General features: G+C 41.3%; 1 protein-coding gene across 1 annotated transcript; it reads right to left on the bottom strand.

The window, feature by feature from the left end:
* Positions 1-755: 755 nt before the first annotated feature.
* Positions 756-21185, bottom strand: LOC107395828 (axin-1). The gene is made up of 13 exons (XM_054743687.2): positions 20977-21185; positions 18754-19435; positions 14721-14914; positions 12346-12501; positions 10230-10364; positions 7826-7922; positions 7103-7240; positions 5136-5526; positions 4832-5003; positions 4566-4742; positions 4052-4351; positions 3823-3972; positions 756-3736 (listed from the first exon to the last, which is right to left on the bottom strand). Exons 2-13 carry the CDS (start codon positions 19363-19365, stop codon positions 3610-3612), a joined length of 2649 nt encoding a protein of 882 aa, XP_054599662.1. The 5' UTR covers positions 19366-19435; positions 20977-21185; the 3' UTR covers positions 756-3609.
* Positions 21186-21551: the final 366 nt, after the last annotated feature.

Raw genomic sequence — 21551 nt, 5'->3', positions numbered from 1 at the left:
TCCAAACACAAAGGTCGTCTCATATTGTGATTAATGCCATTCTAAGTAAAATCTAATTTATTTTATATAATTAAAAATTATTAGGTTTAGCTAAATACGACTTAACTACTTTTATAATAAAAATATAAAAAAATGTGATTACACATTAGCTGGTTATTTCCTTTTCATGGATGAAAATTGACAAAAAAATAAAGTCCTCATGCAGATCTTAATTTTCAAATGAAGACAATTTCTAATGTGTTGGGATATGCACTAAAAGCCAGAATTGTGTTTGGATTCTAGCATTAGATATTTATTTAAAAAGAGAATTCACCTACAGATTTAGATAAGTTGTTAAACATACTGATAACAGTGTAAAATGACAAGCAGATAAAAATCCCCTTAGGGGTGGAATACCTTTCTCCTGTATAAAGGGAAAAAAAAACATTTTTACCCAAAAGGTTTGCCTTCAGATCTGCTATGAAAGAAAATGACACAATCATGAAATTAATTTCCCCAAATAGAATTTCCTCTTTCACACGAATTTTTCTCAATGGGCAAGATTTTCATCCATGAGAAATCCAGCTGTTGCATCAATTTTCTATTAAAAATAACGGGGGTAATAATTAACTGAATACAAAAACTATTATTTTTTTAACTACTGCTTTTAGAGTAAATGATTCAGAAAAACAAGGGGAAAAAATTGCACATTTACTCAGCAAGTGTTATTGTTCCTTCAAAATATTGAGTCTTTGAATTAAAAAGCCCACAAAAGGTTTATTCAACATCTTTATTATGAAGTACCTTTTTTAAAAGAAATGTACGAGTGGAACCAGCACAGTGACATCTTGGCACTGAAAAAACAAACACCATGGACATGTGCAGGTCTGAAGACAAGTATGAAATGATAATGTACATATTTACAGCACAGGGTTGATCTGAACAGAAGCAAGAGAAAAGGCATGACTGCAGCTTTTAAAAAACATCAGGAGTGACTGAGAACTACACTTACAATAAAAACAGATTGGTTCAATAAAACATTGTGATAAACATGATAAAAGGCACTGTGTTTCACACAAATCAGCAACACGACAAATAAGAGATGTTCTCTTTAAATCAGAAGAAACTATTTTTGACAAATGTGAGCCGTTTCTAAAATAGACAGGTGGACAAAAAGGGCCATTTGCACAGAAATGATAAACAAAGATAACTCAACTCATCCAGAAAACATTCCTTACAAAGAACATGCTCCGTGATTATTAAGGTTGTTTTTTTAATAAACAAATACATATATAAACTTTATATTTATATCGAAGGCATAAAGGGCTTTAAGGACAAACTTGTTTTTTCTGATTTGAAGCTTCCCTTGCGAAGACAAACCCAGCACAAATTGTTTTTGACATTCCTGCAGAACCTCTGTTCGCCGATCACATTCAGTTAACAACCAGCATGGATTACACAAGAGCTGGAGAGCGATTCAGAGGACAGACATGATACGTTCACTTAGGTCTTTCTTTTTAGGATAAGGGCAACAAAATCTAAATAAAAATACATTCAGCTTCCACAGCTGGCGCGTGTCAGTGCAGCAGCTGCACGGAGCTTCGTGTTAATCTGGAACCCAGGCAATCCTGCAGCAAGGCACAGACACGGTTACTAAATGTGCTTTTTGTTTCCTCGACAAAAGGTCAGACGTCATTTCACATCACTCACGTCTGTGCAATAAATATGAAGCCACAACTTACAGAAAATTATGATTAAAATAATAAATAGCTTGTCTGTTTCTGTCTACATTCAACAAATCCACCTAGAATTACCTCTTTGTTTAGTAGTGCGTGTGGAACCAGAGGTGGTCACGTGTATTTTTATGCCACTTTTTCATTTGCCATTTGTTTTGAAAGGCAAAATAAGTTTCAGTAAACATTCTATAGACTAATACTTCACCAATCATCAGCTGTGAAAACTAAATCATCACTATACAAGTGAAATTAAATAACCAATTACAGCAAATCCTGCATATTTGAGCCATTTAAGCGTCAGATTATGACAATAATCTCTTTCCAGGACCCGTCTCTTTCCAGACAAGTCCTGTAAACAGACAGCTGCGGCTTTGGGCTTCATAAGTACTTTTTCAGATATGAGAGTTTGATCCACTTAGTTTAAAAGATTTTTCCAAACCAATCATTCGAGATACAGGGCAGATTTCAAACATGAGGTCCCACGTCTCTGTGACTGCAACAGGAACACTCCCTTCAGGTGGATGTGAAGAACAAAAACAAAATGCATGTAGAAAAACAGGAAGTTTGTTCTTTGGCTGAGTTTCGGCTTACATGTTGGATACGGGATAACACGCTAATAAAAATGCTATTTAGAGTAATGCCGATGCCACTGGGGGGAGGAGCTTGGAGGTGAGAACAAAGGTGCCTAAAGCAGAAAAATTAGTTTAAGTATTTATGGTTTCCAAGACCTGACTGACAAACTAGTTTTCTCGATCAGTCCTCTTTGTAGCCCGAGATTTTGACAAAACAGACATAATAAACCATTTATTAGAAGAAAAAATAATAATTTAGTATACCCAGATCATGTGCAGGTCTGCAGGGTCCAGACTAGGTTGAGCATGTAGATGCAAAAATGTTTACATGAAACCTCAAAAAAAATTTATGGAGTTTGAGATTTATTTTTTTTAATCTCTAAAACGGATGGTTCAAGAAAAGAAAAATCCACACTGACAGGTAGACCTTTCAGAAACGATGCGCAGCTGCATGGAGACACAAAAATCGCTGCTCAGACGCGACTAAAGAGCTATTTTCAAAACATACAAAGTAATACAATATTAAACTGAGATATGACGAAGTGAAGCTGCAGTGGTAAGCGGTAGTACCTGCCCTGTATGCATACAAATCAAATAAAAATGTACACAAGTCGCTAGAATACTTGTCTTATCAAAAATACGTAGCTTTGGTAAACAAGTTATGTAAAGAAGTGTTGTCTGAATGTGTTACTGTGAGGGACCGTCATGTGACAGCTGAGAACAAAAGGGTGTGTAAAGGTTCTCAGTTTTGAGACTATGGAATCGACAAAATGAGGAGCAGGCCAAGTCTCACAGCTGATCTTCTTGCTCCCCCTCGTCAGCTGATCAGGAACGGAGACGATAAACAGCAGCTGGACTCCAGAACGGAACAGAACTGCTTTTCTTCACTGCCCCGAGCACCGATTGAAGAATTTCTGTGGTAATGTAGCAGCATTGTAATGGTCTGCGGAGGACAGACTCCTCCAGAGCAGAAGTGGAAGACTACTTTATCTCTTTTCTTTCAGCAGCCCCCCCACACTCCCTCTCTTCTCTGAAGATCCACCATGAAGACCCCATGTTCTCCTCCTCCCCTCCTGCATCATCTGGCCAGGCTTCTTCTTCTGAAGTTACGGTTTTAATCCAGGCGTTGACGCAGACATCCACTTTACTACAAAAGGCCTGCTTAGCACAGCCTCCTTCCGTCGCACATTGCTCCGCCCATCGTATTACATCCCAACATTCTGATTCTCTCGCAGGTTAATCTTCTTCGTCATCCAACCTGAACGGTTTCTTCCCATGTCCTCATTTAGAAAACGACCTATCCTTTCCCCCGTTTTTAAATTTCAGTCGACCTTCTCCACTTTCCCGACAATCTTCTCCTCAAAGATAGGCAAGATGGCATCGTTGTCCCGAACCTCCTCAAACACAACGCCACAGTCAAACTCGTTGCTCACTTTCTTAAAGTAGAACCTGAACAAAGAGAATAATGTCAAAGCTCCTCATTAAATGACCATCTACAGCGTTCCAACATGGCGGAAGCAGGCATGCACTCTAACCTGTATTTGCCCTTTTTGGTAAGCAGCTCCTTAAACTGGCCCAAAGTCACAACGCGGCCTTTGACCGATGTTCTGTAAGGGATTGGCTCCCCACAGAAGTAGTACGCCACCGTCATGTTCTCACATACCTGCCGCTTCCCAGACTTATGCCTTAAAAGAAGAAAAGTCCTTGTTAAAACCATAAAATTAAATCACTGAGTAAAAATGATAAAAAGGGTCTAATCTTTACTTCTGCTTTGCTTGCAGCAACGCAGCTCTCCTCCTCTCCTCCTCCAGCCTCCTCCTAGCCTCCTCCAGCTGAGTGAGGGGGTTCGGAGCCGGGTTGGGGGGCATAGCCGGGTCTTGTATGAATAGATGTGAAGGCTGAACCTGAGTGGAGGATGAGCCGGGAATAGTCGTGGACACAGAGGAGGGATTGTTACGTAGCTGGGCAGAGACCCAGGGGTGCACAGCTCCAGGTCGCTCCACTGAAGTGGGCCGTGGGGACTCGCTGCTGGTTCCTGTTCTCCTGGAGCTACTGGTGCTACTTCTGAGTAAAAAAAATAAAGATGAAATTGTAATGACGACAGATAAGTTCAAGAGTGTTCTTTTGTACATGGGATTACTGTGTGTCTAATCAGGTAAATAATACTAAAAACATCTGAATGCAACAAGAATCCAAGCTCACTAAACAAATAAACAAAAAGACAGTTTGACCGAAGACGAGCAGTTCAGCTGAAGACATTTCAGCCAGGATGACTCACCCATGAGAACTCTTCCGTTGTCTATCTCCCTCCATCATCCACTGCAGAATCTTCTGGTTTCTTTCCAGATCCTCCATAGGCACCTGGGTTTCCAGGCCACGCCCACTCTCATCAACTTTGCCCGATGACTCTGCTGTCTTCTTGCAGCTCCGTCGTGACATTGTGCTACCTTTACTACTGCAGATTTGACAAGAAAATTAAAAATGAGGTCATCTGAATAAATAACAGCTATACAGCATAAACGCAGAGATGACACAACTGCATACCTGTAACCCATCCCCTCAAGGGTGCTGGCCCCTGCTCCGTCTGCGTAGTTCCTTCTTGCTGCGTACTGATTGGCTGGATCTCCGTTCCACATGAAGTTTGGCTGAGGCCTAGAGCCCCCCTCCTCCTGGCCTTCTCTTCCTCTGTGGTATAGCTGCTTGTGATGATACACACCTGAGGCCAATCAGAGGAACGTTCATTAGTGAACACTGGGAAAAAACTCCCAGTAAGTGAATCAATTCAAATAAAATAAATTTTATACTGTTTTCTGTCTGAACTGAGCAGGTCCTGATGACAGTGTCCTACCTTTGACTCCAGCAGGAGGGAGACTATGACCCCCACCTCGGTGCGCCGGGTAGTGAGGCGGCCCGATTCCTCCATCAGGTGAGCGAGATGATTTAGGTGGAGTGTGTCGACCACCTCCTCCCAAACTGCTGTTGGTTGCCCCCGGTGACTGGCAGCCTGGTGTTTTCATCACCCGCTGCACATGCTCATCCAGAATGGATTCTGGGTCATCTTCATGTGAGTCCTCCATGGCAACCAGACCGCCATACGTGGCGGCCGTCCCTGTGTTAGCAGTGGTCTCTGAATAACGGGCACCATAGAGAGGAGGAAATGATGATGGGAGGGAGAGTGGTATGCTATGAGAAGACATAGAGGTCGTCACGGAGATGTCCGCATCATCCCCTTCTTCTTCCTGTTGGACGCAGAGGACCAGTATATTAAACATCTCCACACTAAAATAAACCACAACGTCATACGATTAGGAAAAAAACATCTTAGAATTAGGGATGCACCGATGGATCGGCATTTGATCCCAATCGGCCGATAGCGCTCCTATCGGTTTTGATCGGAGTTTTCAAAATAGATCAAAGCAGACGATCAGGTAGGGTTGTCACGATAACCGGTATAGCGGAAAACCCCGGTAAAAAAAGTTGACAATAATAATAACCATCTTGTTTTTTAAAAAACTATATTATCTCGGTGGGTTACCGTGGCTGCGGTGTAGGCGCGGTGACCCTTACCAGCCACCGTATCATCTGCTGAAGTTGCCGGCGGCACATGCGCGCTTTGTTGTTTACAACCAAAACTTTCTTGAAGCTAAAGCTGAAATAATGGCCAAAAGAGGAGACGGCAGCACTCAGGACATTTTTTATCCCTCAAAGAAGACAAAGTGGGAAGTACGGGCATGTTTTGGATATTTGAAGAATGCCGAGGGACAGTTGATAGAAGACGGCTATCCTGTTTGCAGCACGTGCAGAAAAAGTGTCTGTGAAAGGCAGCAACGCTTCAAATCTCATGACACATCTGCGTGACCATCACCCACAACTCTACAGTCAACGCAAGGCAAGCTAACGTTAGCGTTTTAGCTAAAATGCGTGATCCGAGGATTTGGGTTGAGGGAAAATGCAACGAGTCGCTATATAAAGCAGCCGCAGCGCCGCTACCTGCATATAAACCGTGTCTCGGACACCGCCATGTTGAAATGACGCTATGCATTACGGGGCTCCCAGGGGCAGATAAGAGTTGGTCTCTCTCCGAGAATAATTATGAATTTAACAATGATTACTGCCTGATGATGTTTTCCCACATCTGCAAAGCTCACTGGAAGGACACAAACCGAGGACAATATTTTCCTGATATAGGGTATTACTCAAGTAAGGGTAAAAAAGTATCTGATTAGAAGGCTACTTGAGTACTGAGTATCATCTGATCTAATATTTTTAAAATGATGACATCAAACAGACATAAAATAAGAAGTTATGGGCAAATATTGGTATTTTAAAGACTAAAGGGAAAAAATGTAAACAAATAAACAACATAATTACAAAATAACACATTTTAGGCTAAATTTAGACACAAACTGAGGACAATATTTCCTGACATACAGGGTTTATTTAATTGTGTGAAAATGTAGTACGTAAAAAAAAAAATACTGCGATAATACCGAAAACCGTGGTAATTTTGGTCACAATAACTGTGAGGTTAAATTTTCACACCGTGACAACCCTAGTACAGACCATTTTAGATTAGGTTACATTTCCTTTATTCCCAGATTATGTAGTTTGTAGCACTCATTATAATGTTGTAGAAAATTTCTGGCCAATCCACGTGATCGGTATGGGTGATCGGCAGCAAAAAACCTAATCGGTGCATCCCTACTTAGAATAAGAAAAAAACAGTATGCATTTTTTAGGAGACACACACGCACTGAAACCAACTTATTAACAATCATTATCACACTTAAAGGTCACATGCGGTTGAGCTCTCACCAGTCGTACTCTCTTCAGCCTCTCCTCCAGTCTTTCCTGAGCCTCTCGTTCTCTGACAACACTCTCCAGCCTGCTGATGAGCTCTGCTGCAAACCTCTCTGGTTCTACATGGATGTCCTTTGGCATGCGATACGTGCGCTTTATAAATAAACACACACACACACACACACACACACACACACACACACACACACACACACACACACACAAAAGATAATACATTAGGTAAGTTTCTACACATGTATGCTGCCAAACTTTAAATGCCAAATAAAATGCATTAAGGAAATTATAAAGTAAGCCAGTAAAAGAGTAAAAAATGACCTAAACAGGAAAAATAAAATATTACAGTCTAGAACATCTAGAAAAATGGTTTTATAACAGCTTCTTGAGCTCAACTACAAATATCAAGTCATATGCCTTTTATATCAAATTAAGCTAAAAGGAACCAAACAGCACTTTCATATTTATAATGATGCAGAAAAACATACATTTTTTAATGACTGCAAACAAGTCCAAACAATTTTGTGTTTTGAATTTTTAAATTAGATCAAAAGGAAAAAGCAAAAACAGCAAATTGAGAATGAACAAAAGGGCTAAAACACAAAAATGTTATGCAAATCCAGCCTTTACTCTGCTCTGGAGATTAGTGAAGTAGGTTTAGAAGCAGTTAACTATATTTATACATTTCTATAAGTGCATGAAAAGCTTAACGTCTATACTTACAGGTATATGAGGTAGGGGCACACGGCCATTGGCTTTGGCACTTTCATGCATCTCTTTACGATGCTGCTTCCGATATCTGTATGGAGGAATGCCATCTCTACACACAAACACACAATTAAAGTTCGTGCAGTGTGTATTATTTTTGTTTAGCCAAAAAAAAAAAAAAGTAAAAAAGCTGAATTAGTTTAAAGGGACTATAAGGAAGTTTGACAGCCAAAACAAGCATATAAATAATACATTTCTTCATACATTCTCCTGCAATGCCCTGGTCCTGGAGAATGCATTTTTACTGTGATTGCCTGTTTTTCTGTAAAATCACAGAAAAAGAGAGTTGCTCGGGTCGAGCATGCTACTTCATGCGCGTTCACGCTCAGGCATAGCCCGTAGCGTTTGCTGTCCGTAGCTTTAGCAGCAGAGAGTGAGGTAGTGCCAACTCAGCGACTTCGTCGCTGTTCCTAACGCCTAGTGATGAACCTAGCTACATTTCTGAGGACCCTTAGCTACTTTCTTCTAGATATTTCCTGCAAATTAGCAACAAAATAGCCATTTTCGCTCCGAACCGTTCTTTGGATTGACGTTGTTTCAGCTGTCATCAACGATATAAATGTTACTGATACATTGAACGTCACTGGTGTGTAGCTCACCTTGTAAGATGTTGGACTCTCATGCAGAAGATCTGGGTTCAATTCCGGGTGTGAACATAGTTTATTTGGAGTTTCTTTTTTACATCAATGATATATTTTTACAGTAATAAGACGCCCACATTTTTATTTGAGACTCACCGAACGGCATTGAATTCACGGATAAAAAAGATGTGGGTTCAACTTTCATTTTGGGACAATTTTTCAAGCAAGGGAAGGGAATGATCTGAGCATGCAGGAGGACTGACCCGTCTTAAACCTTTGTCAGCTGTGCTGAAGAGAAAGGTACAGAACCAAATTATTTAATTAATTAGCTGCACGTTCTCCTGTCCTCTATCCTCCGGGCCACACACACACACACACACACCAGGGGTTGCATGACTTAATTTTTTTTAAAGTCGACAGTCAAGTAATGAAAATCGAGTCGACGTCGACTAGTCGTTGATGACGTCATACACCTGAAGCGGCCGGGGGGGGGGGGTTGGTTCGTTGGAGTTTTTGACAATTAAAATTGCGCCCACATTTTCAAAGTTAAACACATTTCTTTTAACAACGGTAGTTTCTGCTTCAGCCCTCTCCCCCCTCCCCCTGCACAGCAGCCACAAACTCACTGATGCGCCTGCAGTCTCTCAGAGTTGCTGCTGCTCTAAACATTAAAATAATTATTTCATTTTCTGTTCCTCACTTCTGATTACCTTCAATGGTGTCTGTTTGTTGCAACCACCAGGTACAAAAACTAACTTGCTTTTATTTGACTATTTTTCTGTCCAGTCTCTGTTTATTGTCTTCCTGCATCTCCTCTCAATCCTAAAGAAAAACTGCTACCTGGCTTCATATATATTCACCTCATGAGTTACCTTTGAACTGCAGTTCTAAAAGATCTATCGATTGCATAAACAGCGAAGTGCGAGCTGCTCGCCGGCCGCAGTGCGTCATCAGAGGACAAAACAGATGATGCGCCCCGCTCCACAGCAGCGGGGTGCATCAGGCAAAAATAAGAGACAGAGAACATAAAAGGAAATGAGCCGACAAGAACGATCGCGTTACATTTGTTTTTGAGGTGGTGACACCTGATTTGATAATTTTACTGTGGCCGTGCTCAGGACGCAGATCTCTGGAGCGCGTCAACAATCAGAGCTTTGCATGCGCAAGCTGGTTAAGATTAGGATGGGGGTGAGGGGAAGGTTAAATTGCAAGAGGGAAAAGGTCACAATTTGGTTAAATGTCCGTTTTACGGCGGGTGTCAGTACCGACGCTCTGGCACAGCGCGTTGCCTCCGCCTCGATCCAGACGCGCAGGGGCTCGTCACCTGCTGTCTTTTCCGAGGACTGCATCTTGTCATTATCACGTGACAGCGACTAGTCAATGACAGGCATAAAAAGTCACTACAGAGCGGTGAAGTCGACTAGTTGACTAGTTCATACAACCCCTAACACACACACACACACACACACTGCATGTTCGGCCGGCCGACGAGAAAGTGCAGCTGCAGAGACAGAGGCACATTATTTGTCTTAATTTCCTGTGTTCTTCTGTCCTCCGGGCCACACACACACACACACACACACACACACACACACACGGGACTGTCTCAGCTGTTATTTTCTTTAGGGAGTGTGCACGTACAGCATCCGCGCCTCGTGCACGAGCCTACTATTGAAGCTAACGTTACCCTTTTGGCCTGAGGGGGCAATCGCGAGGATAAAAATTCAAAAGTCCGAAAAGTCCCTTTAAAGAATAGAAGAAACAGAGAGTGAACTTACACACTGCTGTCGGTCAGCGACAGTGTGTCTGCATCGCTCGACATGCTCTGCTGCTCACTGTCATTGGCACTGGTCGCTGGAGCACGAGCGTAGCCCATGTTGGCGTAGTACGGGTTTACTGGCTCTCGCCATGGTCTGAGAAATGATCGGGACATTGTGATTAACACAAACACCAAAATGCTAAAGTAAATCCAAAACATTTTGTCAAAATTAATTTCATTTCCACATTTGTAGTGCCTGTTGGTAAGTATGTTAGACAGCTGGATTTTCCTCAAGAGGTGAACATCACAAGCTCACCAGCTGCATTCTGTTCAGTTTGACTAATTGTTTATCATCAAAATCAATAGATAATAGTAGCAGGTATCACTAAGGGTTATACAGTAATCCCTCGCTACTTCGCGGTTCGTTCATCGCGGATTCGCTGCTTCGCGGATTTTTTCTTTGGAGCATTTTTCAGGGGGAATTCGCAGATTCGCGGTATTTTTCACTGATTCGCGGTATTTTTCACTGATTCGCGGTATTTTTCTATGCGAAATATCAAGAAATTCTTGTTTTTTTTTCATCAATTTCATCATAAAATGCACTTTTTGTAATAAAACTAAAAAAACCAAGTAAAAAAAATTTTTTTCTTGAGTTTTACCCACAAAAAGAGAATGTGATCATACGATAATTCAGTATAGTACTGTATGTCAGACAGGGCGGCTGGATTCGGGAGTTGAGCTTGTAGGGAGCGTGGTTTCACAGACGCGGAAGTGAGAGCGTCGGTGAAACGCCGGCTGATCTAGGAAACCCCCGAGCGTTCGAGCGTCAACGAAGTGACACGGAAATGCCGGGCTTTCCAGAAGTAAGTAAGATAACTTACTATGAGCTGATAGTTCGTTGGATTGATCGGTAGGTTGGAAACTCTTATCATGAATCTGAAGAAACGATGACTGAGAGGTGAGCTGGAAAGGCGACTTCCGTTTACAGCCGCGGTTTGTGACGTAGGTGCGACGTGGAGGGAATCCCTGCGAGGGGCATGCTGGGAGTCCCTACTTCGCGGATTTTCACCTATCGCGGCCAGGTCTGGAACGCATCTACCGCGATAAACGATGGATTACTGTAGTAGAATAAAACCAATAATTAAAACATTTTAACTTCAAGTATTACACTGTAAAAAGGCTTCTCTTTTGTTTGAGCGTCACATTTTATATTGTGATGCTACAAATTAATTCATTTGTAATTCAATGACTGAAATATGAATGTATCATATGAATGAATCAATATTCAACAGCTGTTTTTGATAGAGAGGGTGGATACGATTTGCAGGGATCAAATAATTTCAAGGTGGTATGCGCCCGCACAACCCTCAAAACACTGCATATCCAGAGGAGGTGTTAAGCTTTGGAATGGTTTAAATGACAACTTACAGAGAGCTGCTAGTCTACTACTACTTAAAAGACAATATAAGATGACTATTATTGAGAAATATGTTGAGAATATGTGATGGGAAAGCTTCTTGGTTTTATTCTGACTATGTGTTGTTATATTAAAAGAACAGTACAAAATATAAAACTGAATAACAAAATATGCATGAAAGGTTCATTAACAAAACATTTACTGTCAAAAAGTCTAATATTGGAATGTGGGGTAGGTGCACATAAGCTTCTTTGCTTCAGCCTACTCCATTTGAGCATTGTTGTTGTAATGTTGTGAAATTTGAAGGAATACAACAAATGTAACTGCTTAATGAATGTGTTAAATAAATAAATAAATGACCAGTACCTTAATTTGACTTTGGGTAATCATATTCTCCTCAATTCTGAGATGGTTTTAACTTGTAACATTTACAGGAAATTTGCCTTATTTTAACTAAGAAAACCCGTAAAGTTATTTTAACAGACTAATTAGCAGATATGCATGTTTAGATAAAAGTTTCATTTTTTCATAATTGTTTATCATTTGAATAACCACACATTCAGTTTCTGAACTAATACAGAACTTTAAGGTAGCGTTTTCTCTTAATTGTTACGTTAAAATAACAGGTTTGATTTTATAGTGTAAAATTGTCATTACATTTGACTCACTGAAAAAAAATTCAACAGTAATTACGGTGATCCACTTTATGAACACACACCTGCACTCCCTGCTGTCCTGTCTCCTCCTGCTGCTCGAGGCTCTCTGTGGTGCCGTCTGCATCAGCAGGCTGTGGGTGAGCCTACTAGCTGGTGTATCGCCACACTCCTCGTCTTTCTCTTCTTCCGCTTCTCCAACTCCCCCTCCACCTCCACACCTAACGATCAGAATAATATCAGTTGGTCAGATACAATAAAAGAAGTCATGATCACAATCCCTTCACAATGACTATGTTTACCTGCAGCTAGGGCTGCTCAATTAATCGAATTTTAATCACGATTACGATCTGAGTTTTGAACGATTATAAAAAACATAACAAGCCGATTATTTGCTCCTCCCGCTTGCGCTGCCCTAAGTTGCAAATGAAGCGCTCCTCCACAGTGTTGCCAACTTAGCGACTTTGACGCTATTTCTAGCAGCTTTTCAGACCCCCTTCTTGACTTTTTAATCCTAAAAGTACCTAGCGAACATCTCAGAAACATTTCTGGTAACCCTTAGCTACTTTCTGGATAACTGTCGTCGACATTTCCTGCAGGTTAGCTAAACACTCCGCCTGTGCTCCGGACCGTTCTTCACAACATTAGGAAAGGGAATGATGCAGTGATGTGTCGGTCGCTAAAGACAGCTCTCGGAGCCGGCCCCTTGTTGGATTAACCAGAGTGAGTGACACACACACCGCACCTGCGGTCTCCTGAGCAGCTAAAAACAGCTAAATGTGCGCGTGCGGCGTGCTAAACACACGTGCAGCTTGCCCGATTGCTGTGAGACCGGGGGGGGTGCAGCTGTGGTCGGGACAATTATTACATTAACTGATGGGCCTGTAAATAAATAGTTTATAAATAAGGTAGAAATAAGTTCCTCACGCTGATAACTAATCTCTCTGAGGACACGGTGCTACAGCACCTTGACACGACTCAATAAATGTTATGTAACATTTTGTGAACATCAATTTATTTGCATTTATTTGTTATAAATGCCACTTTATAATTCTTGCTGTCAGTATTTGCAAGATATTGGTATTTGGGTCTGTACTGGTTAGACTCAAGGTCTATAGCCCTTGGGTCATAGACTATGAGCTATAAGTATATTGGTCTTTTTATCCTGGGAATCAGGAGTTCTTTTAGTGATCATCTTGTTTCTTATTTTTGTCCTGATTGTGCCCTGAGCAGTTTTATGACTGAATAAAAACAAATAAAATCAACATAAATTGAAAAATCGTCCTAAATAATCGTGATCTCAATTTCAGTCACCATAATCGTGATTATTATTTTTGCCATAATCGAGCAGCCCTACCTGCAGCTAGTATTCAGGTTTCAGAAAAATTTGGATTAACCCGTTTATATGCACAAGTAGAGAGAGTTCCTCCTGTGTACATGGAACTTCTAATATCCTGATTACATAGTGTCAGGATCAGGACATACGAGCTACTTTAAGATGTATTATGCATTATTCTCTGTTTTTCTTCCTACATAAATACTATGTGCACAATCAAACCACAAGAGACGGCCTTTTACATATCATGAGGAGACTGCAAAATAGCAAGTGACACTTGATTTTACATTATTTCAAATTCAATTCAATTCAAAGATACTTTATTAATCCCAGAGGGAAATTAAGAGTTTCAGTACACACAATTCTGAGATCAGACATACATAGGCATAGACACATGACAAGAATTGGTGACTGTGGTCATTCGCAACCTGAGTTGCGCCACCTTAATACAGATTAGAGGGGTTTACATGAGGCTTGAGTCAGGTGGAGGAAAAAAAGGCACTTCAGAGTTACCCTCCACAGGGAGGGCAGCTTTGCTCTGCAAAAAAAAAAGCTGCTAATTACACTTTTTATCAGGTACAGTGCATATTAAGTAGCATCTGTGGTACTAATAAGTCATATTACTACCTGTACTTATTGTTACAATACCTGTACTTATTGTTACAATTGATCTTAGTTACGTAGCTATTGTGCTTATAAGGCAAGCTGCATCTCACCATGTTGAACTCTACGGGTTTACTTCCTATATCCTGGCGCATACAAGAAGTTCTTCTACTGACTCAAAAGCCCAAGATTCCTTGCGAATCGAACATGAGCAGAGCGCACCTTTGGAAAGAGTTATCCCGTTACGCGTTTTCATGACCTGATGTTTGGGTTAGAAAAGGGTCCCCCCAGGTGTAAAACCCTTGTTTTTAAAAACCCGGTAATGAGCATAACCAGGTTTTTGCCAGTGTTCACATGGCCTTGCAGAACCAGGTTATTGCAGATAACCAGGTGTTTAACAGGTTATTGGCTGCATGTAAAAACAGTCAATGTTGTCAATTCTTGGCAACAAAACACACACCTGTGAAAAGCATGAGAAACAGCGTACAGCGCCAATCTCACCTCCACTCCTCATCTTCTGCAAGAGTAGGCAGGTACCCAGCCAGAGGCTTAGCTGGTCCCGATGAAGGGCTCTGATCACTGGGATTGGGCTTGGGGCTCTCTCCTCCTGTCCGAGTGTACTCCAAGTACAGATCAGATTTGAGGAACAAAGGGTAGGTGTTCTCTTCCATCATAGCCTGGATCTCTGTCTGAGCCTTCAATACAGACAGTGGGATTTACCAAAAACCAGTCATTTTCAAATCAATCCAACCATAAATTAATAAAAACAATGTTGTTTGCTTACAGGTAGACTTGGGCTGAAAATTAATTTTGAATTTCAAGAATCAATTTGAAACAAAATTATTTATTGCCAGTATAATCATTAGATTACTGCTCCAAGTTTTTAAGATGAGTTGTAATTTTTCCTCACCAGTGTTAAAACATCAGTTTTCTTTCAACTCAAATCAAATCTCGTGTTGATGACAGAGATGTTGTGTGCTCAGCATAAATGAGTACACCCCACTACATTAGTCAGAAAACCTTTAATTTCCTTTCAGAATCAACGTTTTCAATGAGACTACTACAAAATACTCCCACAAATGTGGGCCACTGATTGCAAACAAGACTTGTTCGGTTGCACACAAAAAAGTGATTTTCCTAACAAATCCATTCAAGCCCATGCTGCAAAAACGAGTACACCCAAATTATAGTCTTAGGAGAAAAACCACACCTAAAACTACAACATTAACAGGCATTCAACCACAGGTGAGTCTAATGATTCATGTAAGAGGTGTCCAGATGACAGGTGACTATAAAAGGGCGTTAAAGAAAAGCTCTTCCCATTTCATGCTGTCAACAATGGCTCCATGTAGAAGAGAAATGTCACAAAATCTGAGAAAGGAAATAATTTCTTTACACAAAAAGTTGAGAACTACAAGAAGATCAGCAAAAAAATGGCATATTAGTCAAAATGCTGTAGCCAATGTGATCCAAAAACTTGGAAGTGCAGCCATCTTACAGAGACGTTCAGGCCATCCACAGAAGTTAACATCTGGACAGGAGCATCTTCTGATGAGAAGGGTTGAAGAAAGTCACCATGCAAGTTTACTGCAATTAGCTAAAGCAGTAGAAAACCAAACTGGAATGACCGTTTCCCATGACACCACACGGCGTACACTGCAGAGGAATGGCATGCATGGGTATCGTCCACGAAGGAAGCCTCTCCTAAAGCCCATGCACAAAAAAGCACACCTAGGATTTGCTAGGGCCCATGCTGAAAGAGATGAAGACTACTGGGACTCTACTCTGGAGTGATGAGACAAAGATCACCATTTGTGGAACTAATGGTTTCAAAGCTGTATGGCGTCGTAAAGGCGATGATTTCAAATAGAACTGCATGGCGCCTACAGTGAAACATGGAGGTGGTAGTGCCCCTATGTGGGGCTGCAAGAGTGCTGCTGGTGTTGGGGAGCAGCAGATCATTGATGGTATCATGAACTCAACAATGTACTACTGAAGAAGATGCTGCCACCACTATGTGCACTTGGTCATCGTGCACTTTTCTAACATGACAATGATTCAAAACACATCTAAAGCTACTGTTGCATTTCTGAAGAACAGGGTGAAGGTGATTGAATGTCTTCTGATCTGAACCCAATCAAGGTTCTGTGTGGGGAACTCTGAAGCAGCAAGTTGAGCATCACTCTCTCCATCCAGCATCCAGGCTCTGAAAGAGGTTCTTCTTGAAGAATGGAAAAAGATGCTCCTATTTGTCGTCACCTTGTTCATTCCATGTCTAGAAGACTTAGTGCTGTCCTTGAAAATCATGGTGGTCATACAAAACACTAGATGTAGTAGTTTTTCTTGTGGGGTGTATTTGTTTTTCTAACAATTTTAGTAAAACTGAAGATTTTGTGATTTAAGTTGTATTATTGACCTTTGTTTGATCATGTTATGGAGTTAAACAAGTTTCAAATAAAAGCCAGCCTTGTGAAAATTCTGGAAATTGTTCTTTTGTTCATTGAGCTGCTGATTAAATTCATACTTTTTAAAAGGGGGTGTACTCATTTATGCTGAGCAAGGTATATACCATTCTGTTTACTTAAAATGAGAAACTAAACAGCCTCTAGATTTCTCATCAGCATTGGTGTGCTGTGGCTTTAAGTTGCAAGAAGCTGCGTATGTATTCAGTGATTTTATATCCGTTTAGCTCAAGTGATTAAAATGCAGATTTATGTGCAGGACAAAATATTAGAAAATTAAAATAGCATGCTTACTTTAGAGATTTTTTTAAACTAACGAATGGATCGTTCAGATTTCTCTAAAAAGCCAAATATAAAGTGATAAAAACCTATACTGTAACTATTGAACATTTTAAGTGATTACAGCGGATCAAGCCTGCACAGGGTAGAAAGTAAAAGCTAAAACCCCAATGACTGCTGCTGATGTTTACAACGTTTAGGCTATTTAAGTGCGACACTTTCAGTTATTATAACGTTATTAGAAAGCTGTGTAGGGTGAAAAGAGATCAAAGGTCAAGCTGACACTTAAGGTCGTTTAGAGATAAAAACATTAACAACTTAATTCAATCTACGTTCCAACCCTCATCTATGATCACAGGCTTCGGGTAGTAACCAAAATGAACCAAAAAGATGGCAGATTAAAGTAGCCGCAATGAGTTTTCTCTGCAGGATGTCTGGGCTCTCCTTTAGAGATAAGGTGAGAGGCTTGGTCATCCAGGAGGGGCTCTGAGTAGACCCGCTGCTCCTCCATGTTGAGGGGAGCCAGTTGATGTAGTTCGAGCATCTGGTTAGATGCCTACTGGACGCCTTCCTGGTACAGATTTCCAGGCACGTCCAACCAGGAGGGGAGCGAAGGGAAGACGCAGGACATGCTGGAGGGACTACGTCTCTTGGCTGGTCTGAGAACGCCTTGGGATCACTCTAGAGGAGCTGGCCAAAGTGGCTGGGGAGAGGGAAGTCTTGGGTCTCTTTGCTTGGGCTGCTGCCCCCGCAACCCGACTCCGGATAATCGGATGAAAATGGATGGATGGAATTTAATTATGGGTTAGGTGAATTTTTCCCTGAATTATATAAAACTAATGCAACAATTACTCAGATATCTCAATAGTTGAGAGGAGAAAACTTGGAACATCACTGAAGATCAGTGACAGGAACTGGTACATAAGTTTACAAAGAACACATAAAGGGTAAAAAAGGAAATGACTTTCATCAGCATCCATTTACATCAAATTATTTAAAGCTCAGAGCTGAACCTTTTGGGTCTCGTGCATAAAACCTGTTCAGATCAACACACTCCTTCTCTGCGTCAGCAGCAACACCCAACAGACCTGAAACCTGATTCACCTACTGACAGTCTATCCTCTCAAGGTCACAGTAACTATCATAAAGCAACATACAAAAGTTTAAATCATGTGCTGATGAAAAAGCAGCCAAATTCCAGAAAGAACAATTGAAAGACCTTAAGTAAGTCTGAAAAACTATTGAACAAGACTACTTTCATCCATCCATCCATCCATCCATCTATTGTCTGAACCCGCTTGTCCACGTAGGGTCGCGGGGGGGCTGGTGCCTATCTCCAGCGGTCAATGGACAATCAGGTGGGGTACACCCTAGACAGAGAGCCAGTCCATCGCAGGGCAACACAGAGACACACAGGACAAACAATCCTGCACACACACACTCACACCTAAGGACAATTTGGACAGACCAATCAACCTAACAGTCATGTTTTTGGACTGTGGGAGGAAGCCGGAGTACCTGGAGAGAACCCACGCATGCACAGGGAGAACATGCAAACTCCATGCAGAAAGATCCCAGGCCGGGAAGCGAACCCAGGACCTTCTTGCTGCAAGGCAACAGCTCTAACCACTGCGCCACTGCGCAGTCCACTACTTTCAAATATTACAAAAAAATTAAAGTCTGAATTCTGATCAAATATAAAGCAATGAGGATAGGATCAAAACTTCTGCACGTTGCTGTATGTTGCTGTAATTAGGAGAAGAAGAAAAAGATTCACTTAGTGTTTGTATCACCTGTTCAAACATGGCCGGGTCTGGATGCGGCTTTCCCACACAGTCTCTGATGAAGCTCTTAGTAGCTGCTTTGATCTGCCTGGAGACGATCCCACTTCCATCGACTATGTACTTCCTGTAGATGACCTTAGCCAGCTTTGGCCTCTTCTCCTGGCTGGTCTGCCTGAACCCCGAGCATGCAAACCAAAAGTCAATCAGGTCTGCGCACCCTTCCTGGCATAGGAAGCTTCTGAACAGCTGGGTGCCTTCCTGGTCATCTAGAAGAGAGTGTAGAGACTCAGCCCACTTCAGATAAGGTGGAGTTGGAGAGGCTGAGCCTTCAGGTTCATAGCCCAAGTCCAGGTCAGGGCGACGTGGGGTCGCAGACGACAAGGATGGTGTGCAACTTGACGGATCCCCCATTTTTGAAGACAAGGGATATCCTGGGGGTTGGCAAAGAGTGTTTGGACGGTTGTTGACTGACTGGACCGGGGGGTCCGGATCAGTTCCCTCCTCACCAGGAACCGGAGGCCTTGGAGCATCTTCGGTAAAGTGAGTAGGGCCGTTTAGAGAGGCCACAACTCCTCCACCGCTCCTGTACCCAATCCCATGTAATTCTCTGACAACACTCATGTCTCTGGTTGCTCAAGGCAGAGGTCAGACCTTCTCCTGTAGCATTGATTTTGCCAGAAAACAATTCACCCTAAAATGAGAATGATAAAGTTAGTTAGCTGCAGCAGAGTCCAAACAACAGACATAAACATTACGAGCATAGATATATAGGGGGGACTAACTCAGCTCTTATTCCCGACACTGACTTACACCACTGATATAAGTGGACACTCAAATATGAAAAGCACAGTGCCTTGAGTCTGCCCATATTCATTTCGATTTTGCTTTCAAAAAACAAAACTTTTAGAAATCACAAAGAGCAACATTTTTCTCACATTTGTCTTTTTGCAGATTTGTCACAATTTTTCAGTCCAGTCCTATTCTCAGGAATAGAAAGGCCTGTGAGCTCAAAGGACGTGTTGTGTTTATATAAAACAGACAAAATAGCAAAATCAATTTCAAACATGATCTTTAGACAGTCTGGATCTGTTATTAGCCATCGGCCACTAAGACATTTCGCTTCCATCTATTTATGCAAATCTATAAAATATATTAGTTTCTCATGTGATGGCATTTACACATCAATAAGCAAAGAAATACATTTTTAGGATGATGCAACTTTCAAGTCCAGATAGTTAAAGGCAGGATTTTAGATCATCTTAAAAACAACCGATAAGACGAAAATTTCTTTAGTTATCTACTTTTTAAAACGTTAAACACATTAAACAGCAAGTTATCAAGGTCAAGTAAAAGTACTGAACTAGTGAGGCGTGAAATTCACAAGAAAAACTACGAAAGACCCTGAGAATGTTCACTTTAAAAAGTAACAACGATGTGTGGCTCATCGGAATGAAGAAAATGAGTTATGATCTAACGTTGCCCCAGTCACGTATATAATACTGAAACAAAACGAATACATGAAAACTCACAGCCAATTCCACAAAACCCTATCCTAAGACCAAAACTGTTGTTAAATGCTAATTCAGCTCACAAACGAGCCAACTACGTTTATAATCAAGTCATTCACACACTCAGCTAAACAGGCAAAAGTCCAAGTGGCCTCAAACAACTGAGAACTATAAACGCAGATTTTCCCTCTGAGGTTCACTTATAAGTTGTTATCGTTTGCAATAAGCTAATTTAGCTGCGAAAGCAAACGCCATACCTCTCACTTCATAGAGTTAAACATCGCTTTCCAAACAATCAACTAGTGTTAACGAGCTAAGACAGCTAGCTAGCCATGTAGCAATGCCACCAGCAATGCCAAATGCTTTGAAGTGAGAATCTCATTCATCTTGGCCTGCAGAGACGGTGGGGGATGGGTACACTAACAAACTCTTACAGCTCCACAAGACTGGGCCTGCATGCAAGAACACTTCAACACACGCGTAAACTAAACAATTAGCCGTGCCAAGCAAACTCCCACAGAAGCATACCCAAACTTTCTTACTGATTAACTTCTACTAATCGGCTGATGTAACATCAAACAAAACATGAAAGCTGAGGGCACGTTTTCCACTCCAGTGGCTGCAGCGTTAAGCTAGCTCGGTGTGCTAGCTAACAGGCTAGGTGCGTTAACGTCCCGTGTTTTTTTTTTCACTGCCTCTCAACAAAAGCGTTTATTTGTTTTACCGTTTCTGGAAGACCGTTCCCCGTAATCCGCTGCATTGGGAATACTGGCGCGAACAATGTGCTCCAAAACGCGGCATATGGACTGGTTTAGTTACTAAATATGAACAAAACACATCCCGTCGCCTCCTTGCCCTCAACTCCCCATGGTGGCTAGTTTCAGAGACAGTACGTGAGTGCACGCGCCGACTGCGATCAGACCAACCGAAGAAACAGGAAGCACACGGTGTTATCAACAACTCGGGCTATCAAAGTTCCACTGAACAAAGATAACGACCCCCCTCACGTAGATTCGGTTACACGTTACAAATTCATTCATTTAGTTTATTTAACACTCTTAGGTATTGAATCACAAGTCTTTTAGTTAACTCGTACATAACATCTAATAAACTAGAAATTTAACGCATTATTTTTAACATTTTAAAATAATTAAATCCTTACCAGAACCCCAGCCATGTCGGCAAAGCAAATATAAATGCATTAAACAGTGTTTTATATGTAACACAATTATTTGAGCAATTGCAATGAGTTTATAAAAGTGACAAATTAGCAAATTGTGACAATTTGGCTAAAAATAT

The sequence above is a fragment of the Nothobranchius furzeri genome, chromosome 4, assembly GCF_043380555.1.
Source record: "Nothobranchius furzeri strain GRZ-AD chromosome 4, NfurGRZ-RIMD1, whole genome shotgun sequence".
Lineage (NCBI taxonomy): Eukaryota > Metazoa > Chordata > Actinopteri > Cyprinodontiformes > Nothobranchiidae > Nothobranchius > Nothobranchius furzeri.
The sequence above is the reverse complement of the archived record's forward strand: the minus strand, read 5'-3'. Positions and strand labels throughout refer to the sequence as shown.